The 8993-nt window shown below is 44.1% G+C and overlaps 2 protein-coding genes across 6 annotated transcripts; both read left to right on the forward strand.

Moving 5' to 3' along the window:
- Positions 1-1697: 1697 nt before the first annotated feature.
- Positions 1698-3138, forward strand: LOC144127574 (uncharacterized). Of its 3 annotated transcripts, XR_013313544.1 has the most exons (4): positions 1698-1819; positions 1897-2182; positions 2578-2751; positions 2834-3138. XR_013313544.1 is itself a non-coding variant. In XM_077660555.1 (3 exons), the coding sequence occupies exons 1-3, from the start codon at positions 1717-1719 to the stop codon at positions 2666-2668; spliced, it is 480 nt and encodes a 159-aa protein (XP_077516681.1). In that variant the 5' UTR covers positions 1698-1716; the 3' UTR covers positions 2669-3138. The 3 variants fall into 3 exon arrangements, 2 of the variants coding, with proteins under 2 accessions (XP_077516681.1, XP_077516682.1); XM_077660555.1 differs by having other exon boundaries at positions 2578-3138; XM_077660556.1 differs by lacking the exon at positions 2578-2751.
- A 289-nt stretch (positions 3139-3427) lies between these two features.
- Positions 3428-8034, forward strand: LOC144129280 (uncharacterized). 3 transcript variants are annotated; one of them, XM_077663295.1, is made up of 4 exons: positions 3428-3826; positions 4330-5023; positions 5902-6052; positions 7909-8034. In XM_077663295.1, exons 2-4 carry the CDS (start codon positions 4921-4923, stop codon positions 8000-8002), a joined length of 348 nt encoding a protein of 115 aa, XP_077519421.1. In that variant the 5' UTR covers positions 3428-3826; positions 4330-4920; the 3' UTR covers positions 8003-8034. The 3 variants fall into 3 exon arrangements, with proteins under 3 accessions (XP_077519421.1, XP_077519422.1, XP_077519423.1); XM_077663296.1 differs by having other exon boundaries at positions 4973-5023; XM_077663297.1 differs by lacking the exon at positions 4330-5023.
- Positions 8035-8993: the final 959 nt, after the last annotated feature.

An 8993-nucleotide genomic window follows, 5' to 3' on the forward strand; every position in this document is an offset into this window, starting at 1 on the left:
CAAGTTAGAGGGTCTAAGTTCCCGGTTGGCATTGACACATTTGTCACCGGGACTTAAACCCCTTTAGCTTGTACGCTGTCATCTACACTTTGGTTCCCCCAATGTTACCCAGTGTTTCATTTCCTTTACAGCAGGTGAAGTGTGGTCGCTAGGACGCATGCTGCATCCATGTAGCTGCACGTCTCCAGAATGTTTCCAGCTGCAATTTAGAGGGTCTAAGTTCCCGGTTGGCATTGACACATTTGTCACCGGGACTTAATCCTTTTCACTTGCACGCTGTCATCTACACTTCGGTTCCCTCAATATAACGCAGTGTTTCATTTCCTTTACAGCGGGTCAAGTGTGGTGATTAGGAATCATGCTGCGCCGATGTTCCTGAATGTCTCCAGAATGTTTCCAGCTGCAAATTAGAGGGTCTGAGTACCTGGTTGGCATTGACACATTTGTCACCGGTACTTAAACCCCTTTAGCTTGTACGCTTTCATATACACTTTGGTTCCCGCATTGTAACCCAGTGTTTCATTTCCTTTACAGCGGGTCAAGTGTGGTTGTTAGGACACACGCTACTCCGATGGACCTCCCCGTCTCCAGGATGTATCTAGCTGCAAGTTAAAGGGTCTGAGTTCCCAGTTGGCACTGACACATTTGTCATCGGGACTTGGGATCTTTCACTTGTACGCTGTCATCTACACTTCGGTTCCCGCACTTTACCGCGGGTCAAGTGCGGTTGTTAGGACACATGTTGCGCCCTTGTACCTACATGTCTCCAGAATGTTTCCAGCTGCAAGTTCAAGTTAGATGGGGTAGGGTCCCGGTTGGCATTGACACATTTGTTAGCGGGACTTGGGATCTTTCACTTATACGCTGTCATCTACACTTCGGTTCCCGCAATGTAACCCAGTGTTTAACTTTACTGCGGGTCAAGTGTGGTTGCTAGGACACTTGCTACGCCAATGGACCTCAACGTCTCTAGAATGTATCCAGCTGCAAATGAGAGGGGGTGAGTACCTGGTTGGCATTGACACATTTGTCACCGGTACTTAAACCCTTTCACTTGTACGCTGTCATCTACACTTTGGTTCCCGCTATGTAACTCAGTGTATCACTTCCTTCACAGCGGGTCAAGTCTGGTGATTAGGAAGCATGCTGTGTCGATGTTCCTGAACGTCTCCAGAATGTTTCCAAGCTGCAAGTTTGGGGGTCTAAGTTCCCGGTGGGCACTGACACATTTGTCACCGGAGTAGATATCAAATGCAGTTGCTTCTCTAAAATTTTTCGTTTCTGCTTATCTCTATGCCATGCATATATATATATATATATATATATATATATATATATATATATATATATATATATATTGTGTGTGTGTGTATTTAGCAGACAAGGTAAAGTAAATGAGGGGCCCGTTTGACAAACTTATGAAGGGGGCCAACAGTTACCGAAACTAAGGTGCATAGGGGAACGTTATTATTTTTTTTTAATGCGTGAACACTCAAGGTTCGCTGGTGAATAACTCCTTAGGTCTCCTCGATTTGGCTACACTTTCTACACTAGTGTAGGCAGTGCTACACTCGCGTACTCGATTTGTTAGTGTAGCCAGCGCCACCTGCACTTCGGCACTCGATTTGGCCAAGCGCTACACGAGTTCTTCTACACTTCGAGTTCGGCGAGTGCACTTCGTGTAAAGCCATGGCCGTAGGAGACGTTTCCGCAGCCATGCTCGTCTTGATCGACGGCGTCGAGACACGGGTATACGCCGTGCTTGACGAGCATGGCACGCATATGAAAAACGACGATGGATTCCTTTATGAGACGGAAGGTGAGTACTGATATTGGTTAAGCACGTGGGCTATGTCGCCGTTTGTGACGTGCTGCAAAGTTACTTTATTTTCCTAGGCGGCCTTCGCATCAGTGTGCTACGTGTAGAGGAACCCATGCGCAACACACCTCCACCGACGGTACCGGCTGCCGTTGAGGACAGCAGTCGGGGCGCGCCGTCGCCTCTTTGGCAGGCCACGCCGCCGCCAGTCTGTCAGCCCACGCCGTCGCCAGGGCCGTCATGTTATTCGCCGCCACCGTCCGGCGGCGGCGAACGCGATGCGTGGAACGAAAGAAAATCAAGATTTTTGATTACTAAATATAAAGAAGCCAAGGACAACATTGGCAGAAAGGGTGGCTTTAGGTAAGTCGCAGCGTGTGAAATGCCGTAATGACACGTGCTTATGCGTCAGATAGCGCATATGTCTGATTTCTGCAACGCATCATTGGCGCACTTTGTGTCGTTAACCTTTCTGACTTTGTTGCTTAAGTTTAGAGCTCACAATGTTTTCTCAGCCGTAAGCTATGGCTCGGCGTACTGGCAATGGGTATGTTTACTGTCTACTTCCAGAAACACATCATTCATTGTTAATTGTTATTAAAAGTTACACAAAAGCATACAGGTCCATGGTATAAGCTTGGAACGTGCTGTAACTGATGCTACATCCTATAAGCTTGGAACATGCTGTATCTGATGGTATCCTTATACAAAAACTTAACAGTAGAGTACTAGCGCTTGGAAAAATCTTGTTTTCTCAGGACAAAAAAGGCCATGTGGGAGAAGCTTACGGACCAAATCAACAGTGAATTTGGCTGCCACCTGACGCCACTGCAGATGGAAAATAAATGAAAAACAATGGAGAGGGCATATAAGAAATCAAAAGCAAAAAATGGCTCGTCTGGACATTCGCGAGCAGCCTGCTTGTACGAACGGTATGGACAGCAGACATTTCAGTTGTTTGTTCAAGTAGCTATCCTCAGAAAATGATCTTTGACGTTTTTTTTTTTTTTACAGGGAACTCTCCGAGGTGCTAGAAAGAGAGCACCACATTACTCCTGTGGCATTGCTTGCACCAGGAAGAATAGTTGCGTAAGTTTACAATTAAACACTTCATTTTTTCTCGGATGAAATATTTTAATATTGTGCCATCTTATTATGTTCACATAATGTTAACTGGCATGTTTTAGTTGTGGCTCTAATTTGCTTTCGCATGCTTGCATGCATATGTCTCTGTCGTGGAGGCCTGTACAGAGAAATCACCTTGACTAATTAATGCTTAATATTCTACAATTCACATATATAAGACCTTCTTGGATCTGAAATTAAGTTTTCACTTCTTTTTGTAGTGACCTCTCTGGCTCTTAAATACGCTATGTGTGCTGCTCTGCTTGCAAGAATGGCGAGAAACCAAGCTACCCAACAGCAAATTTCTCTGCCACTCCTTTTGCATAGTTATAGCATGGAACGAACAATTTGTTATGTTGAAATTATTGAAACTTTATTAATGAAAGTAATAGGGAAGAAGAGAACATGTTGCCCAACAATGGGCCTGCTGATGAAGAGGACGAGCCCCCTGCGCCCTCCCGCAGCACCGAAGCAACGCCAGCTACACTGTAAAAACAAACCGTCATTTTGACGGCCACTTTTTTATCTATTTTGACGAGCCGCCGGCGTCAAACGGGAAAGACGGAGACTTCGCCGTGAACGAGCGGGCGAGGAGAAAGAGACGGAGAGCGCAACACAAAACGAGAAACTCTATTGGCTGGCGCGTAGGGGTACGTCATGTGAGACGTCGCTCACCGCGCGCTTCCGGCCCCCGCTGTCAAGGAAGGAGTCCGGTTGTCGTGGTTCCCTCTCGCTTTTCTTTGTGCGCGCTGCTTCTGCCCGGGTGTGCGTTCTGCATTTTTGCGCCATTTTGCCTTTTTGTGTGCGACGCGTTGGAAGGCCGCGAAGACGCAATCAAGGAACGTATGGGCTGCAGCCGAAAATCAACTGCAGCGGGTAGAGGTAAGTGTTCTGCTTATATGCTTCGTTCGTGCAGTACGCGTTCTGTGAGGCACATAGCTACGAGGAGCACGCTAGTTCTCACGCGTAATGTATACACGCACCGATGGCCGTGGGCCCGAGATTGCCGTTCAGAGACATGCTTCTACGTAAAGCGTGAATCGCGGCCTCATGGTTCAGCCACGTGCAGCGATTTTCAGGGGCTGCGTGCGCCCACGTGTAAAAAAAAACTTCCTGTGAGGAACACTGAAGCGTACGAAGAGCATTGGCGCACGTTAATTGAAGAAAGTCGAAGAAAGTCGTTTATAGTATCTCTATCATGCGGGCACATACAATCGCGATCGAGCCTGACTTTCGGTTACGATTACTGCTACGCGGGCCAAGGATCGAAATCGAGTTGGTCGAGCTCTAGCGCGCCATGCGCCTCTGTTTAAATGCAGAACACCTTATGAATGGGCTTAATGGGCAGTAAAAATTGTCGTAAAAACCATTTTTTACATTTTCAGCTGTAATTCAGGCCAAGACATGTGCTGTGACTACCATGCTGGCCATCTGCAGCTCCCTTGAATTCATGGTGTCGGCACTACTGTCGTAGGTTCGTAAAAGTATTCGTCAATAAAAAGCAGACTACTTTTCGTGCACTGATCAGCTTTTTTCTGTTTTATTTCTTACGCTCTCTCTTTTTTGTTGTTCCTCGCTTCCTGGCACACCAAGCCCCATACGTCGGTGTCTGGTGGCGATGGGGCAGCTCAGTGTTTAGTTCGTGTACTGATAGTGTGCAGTTTCATTCTTGTATAGCATTAAGATATGGGCCTAATTATTTCAACAATAGTTATTTCCAAATAAATTCTATTCATTTTTATAGCTTATTGCCTATAAGCCTCAAACAAGGGCCAAAAATTTCTTTCGACTGGCGTATCCATTAGCTGGGAATTATTGAATCAAGTAAATTTGTAGTCTTGTAATTTTATATCGCATTTTCATCCATTTCTGCTGAAATGATACTGTACCCGAGGTGTAGAAAGTGCCTTGATGACAGCAGGATCGTTGGAAGTATGGTTATGATTTATTATTGAGATGCATGTATCTGATCACTGATGTTTTCTCTGGAGTCTAATAACATGTGGCTTGTGAATTCCCAGCATGCAGCTGAAGGGGGGCTGGAAGGACTGCCAACAACTCTGCACCTTGCTGTGATTGGTATGTATTTGTCATTTATAGAACTTTGGCTCAAAACATGGCTTGTACAGTGTATTTTATTATTCTACGATGTAACCTGATTTTGTGTAACTTCACTCTACTTAGTAGGACATATTCAAAACTTAGGAATGAGGCTAGCCCTGGATGAAAGGCTTAATTGCTGCTTCATCTTATGTATGTACAGTTTGTTTAATAATTAAACATGATAACAATGTGCAAGTTTGGCCAGTAGTTTTCCATTCTTATTAGAGTGTACAAAAAATTTGGAACTCAGTAGCAGTACTGTTGATAAGTGGGGAGGGTGGGGCAATCTCCGCACAATAAGGTGATATGCCAGAGTTCATCGAGACTAATGTGCGGCCTTTTGACTTGCCAAAAGCATGACGTTCTGCTAGAAAGCATGAAAGAAGCTGAGCTTGGCTTTTCTCATCAATGTCATGGCAGGCTAGGTACAAAATGGAGGGCCTTTGAAAAGTTGCCTCGGTGCTTGCCCAAGTTTCGTTACCTCATCACTATTCCCCGTTATTAAAAAAAAAATGAAGTATTCTGTCGACAAAGTTAATTCTTTTTTGTCGTGCAATATTTGTAAAGCTTTTTCCATAAACAAGTTCTATGTAGTATGTTTACAGGAAGCAAGCGTCTTCAACAGATATAATTAGTGGCGTGTAAAGCACTGATAAGGGAGGGCACGTTGCATGTGTCTGTCTACTGCCAGGGTACCATAAGGCCTAGCAACAAGACCCAGTATGGCTTTTTACGAGTACATTTGAATTCGGCTTCTCTCAGTGTACACATCGAAGGCCATAGAGTTACTCGAATTATTAGATCACCCCTTTAGTGGGTAGCGTTTGCGTGTGACTAATTTTTTTTCCTTGCAGGATCAAGCATGGGGGACATAAAGAAGATCATCGTTGCAGTGGATTCTACAAGAAGTCTTGAGAAGGCCATGGGCCTCCTCCTTGGTGCCTTCTTTGTGTTCAACGTTGCGTACCCTCCCGACTGCCCCCTCACCATGGAGCTTTTGCAGAGGTAAATGAGTGAAGGTGGATGATGCGTTTGATAAGCAATCGGAATCCGAGGCAATAGTGTGAGCAGCAGGCTTCTTTTTCCTGAGGAAAGGCACTCGCCCTCCTTAGCCAGTGCCTGCAAATGATCAGTTCTGCCCTGTTCCCCTGAAATTCTGATGTCGTCACATACATTCCTCTCGTGCATTTCTTCGTTCTCTGGCACAGCACCGTGTTGCTTTTTTGGCACACCTGTATGGTGATTTGCCAGTCACAGGCGTCTTTAGAAAGTAGAATGGTAAGATTATTGACATAGTGCTGCTTGCCAGCAGTACATGCTAACAAGCCTTGCACATTGGCTAGCTCTGGCAATTGCGAGATGAAGGCCGGACTTTTAATTTTAAATTGCACCCAGTTCTGGTATTCTGACACTTGCAGAATTGCGGATTTGATCATTGTCATGTGATGAATGCACAAGCCTGGCAGTTTGCATTGCCTAAACTTGGTCACGTGTCCTGTGAGTGCATCTAGATAACACTTTTCAGTGTTTTGCTTATTTTTTTGGTTGGCTACTGCAAGAAAGGGGCTAGAACGAAGAACCAGATAGGACGGGCGACTGTCAATTATTGCTAAATGTAATGTGTGCGGCACTTTTATAAGTACCGACGTCAGGAAAAATAGGAGCGAGGATTAAGTGTAAATGCAGTTATTTTAAGTCGCTCTACTATGTATCGTGTCCACTGGCTAATGTCCTAGTGCAACATTACAGTGTGTCTGACTATGGGTTGCGTCCACACATGTGGCAAGTTGCCGGATGCCTCTCTGCACTTTTACAGGCCTCAGGTTCCCTTGTTACCATTGATGCAGTGCTCGCTGTAGCCTGTGTACAATCAGCCCCGAGAAAGTAGAGCTCTCTACCTCACCTTCTGGGCACTCAACAAACCTTTTGCAATGATGAATGTCAGATTTCATTTTGCATTGAAACGGGAGACGTGACACATAGGCAGGACAGCTTCACAGGTACTGTCACAACCATTACATGGCACTTTCCCCTTTCACCTGGTGATCTTTTAGGGGCTGGCAGGGTTATTAGCCCCTTTCAAAAAAAATTATGCTGTGATCCCATATTTGTCCAGAATTGCTCAATACTTGAAATGGACAGGTGAAAGAGCCATCGTGAAGTCTGCTATGTTGGCACCTGAGAAGTTGGCCGCCCTTTGTGTCAACAGTTGCAGTGTAAAAGAAAAAAAATTAAGACATTCATCATCGTGACAGGTTTGTTGATTGCTCAGAAGATTTCAGGTGTGAAATTCCGCTTATTTGTGGCCAAGGGCACAGAAATTAGAATGAGCATTGTGCAAATGGTAAGATGATGAGGCATGATAATGAGGTTTTTAAATGTATGCATGGTTGCCACATGTGCAATTGCAGCCTATACCTGGACATCAGGGTGTTACATCAATACTGACCTATGTTTGCGGCTGATAGCTGAAAACACTGAAATGCAGCAAAATTCTCTTGCATAGTTATGGTTTCTAGACTCTGTGTATGGTTCCTGTACATGATGAGCACCTATTGTTACTAGAAATACTATACGGTGTGTATGTGCAATTGTGGGCTGTTTTTACGAGTTATAATAATGGTTACATTTAGGTACATCATCTATTGTTAGTGCATGTATATGTAGCTATTTAAGCGCACTACTAGTGTGCTCACATTTGTTGCTACCTGATTTTAATCTCGTCTTTCAATTTCGTAATACTGTGTGTTGCAGAAGGTAGTGCAGTTCACACATTCATGGCATTTCACGCGTGTAGGCAGAGTATGTGATTGGCACAGTTTATGGAGCATGGATTTATTCTATCCTCGTTTTGTTTCCAGGTACCTTGGGCAGAGCAACCCAACGAAAGGGCGCGGCAAAGGCAGAGCCTGCGGAATCGCACCAAAGTTGCTGAGCCTGCTGAATGCACTTTAATTTATGAATAAATGTGCAAGTAGAAATGTAAATTTGTTTTTGTTGCATGGTTTATGAGGTACTGCCCACTGCAAGTGACTTTCATGTGGTCAGGTTCACCACACTATATATTGACACAGAATTATGTTGAGACTTGTCGTGTTGGGCCATCATACTGACAACACAGTTGCATTTCATGTTGACAAGCCAAATTTTGGAATGGTTAAAAGCATAGTCATTTCGAAATTACAGCCTGCTATTACCTTGATGGCCAAATGCTGTACTGACAGTTATAGATAATTTCAAATTTGCAAAAAGTTTTGAAGTCATAAAAACAGTTTTAAAATTGAGAGCTTGCCATCGCAGACAATCAGTGGTATAATTACAGTTTGGCTATATTTTCAAATCTATAAAAATGACATCGAAGTCAGGAAAAAACATTGTCATTTAGAAATGACATCTTGCTGTAACTGCTACGGTCAAATGCTATCAAATTGACAGTTTGACTGTATTTCACATTGACAAGAAAAACATCAAAATGATGGAAAAACTGTCATTTAGAAATGATGTTCTGCTGTCACTTTGATGGTCAAATGTCATCAAATTGACGGTTCAGTTGTATTTCAGATTGACAAGAAAGACGTCAAAATGATGGAAAAACTGTCATTTAGAAATGATGTTCTGCCGTCATTTTGATGGTCAAATGTAATCAAATTGACGGTTCAGTTGTATTTCAGATTGACAAGAAAAACATCAAAATGATGAAAAAGCACCGTCATTTTAAAATGACGGGGTGCCATCATTTTAACGGTCAAATGCTTGGAAATAGAGCTGCCAAGGTATTTCCCGTCATTTTGACGGATTTTTTTTTACAGTGTAGGCGACGTAGCCGGCAAGATAAAACAGCAATTGGCGGCCTCATAAAGGTGCTGCAAGAAGCGATGGCCGAGAAGAAGCAGCAGCATGAGGAGAAAATGCGTCTCCTGGAGCGCCTGGTGTTACGTCTCGCCTA

Source organism: Amblyomma americanum, chromosome 4 (genome assembly GCF_052857255.1).
Source record: "Amblyomma americanum isolate KBUSLIRL-KWMA chromosome 4, ASM5285725v1, whole genome shotgun sequence".
Lineage (NCBI taxonomy): Eukaryota > Metazoa > Arthropoda > Arachnida > Ixodida > Ixodidae > Amblyomma > Amblyomma americanum.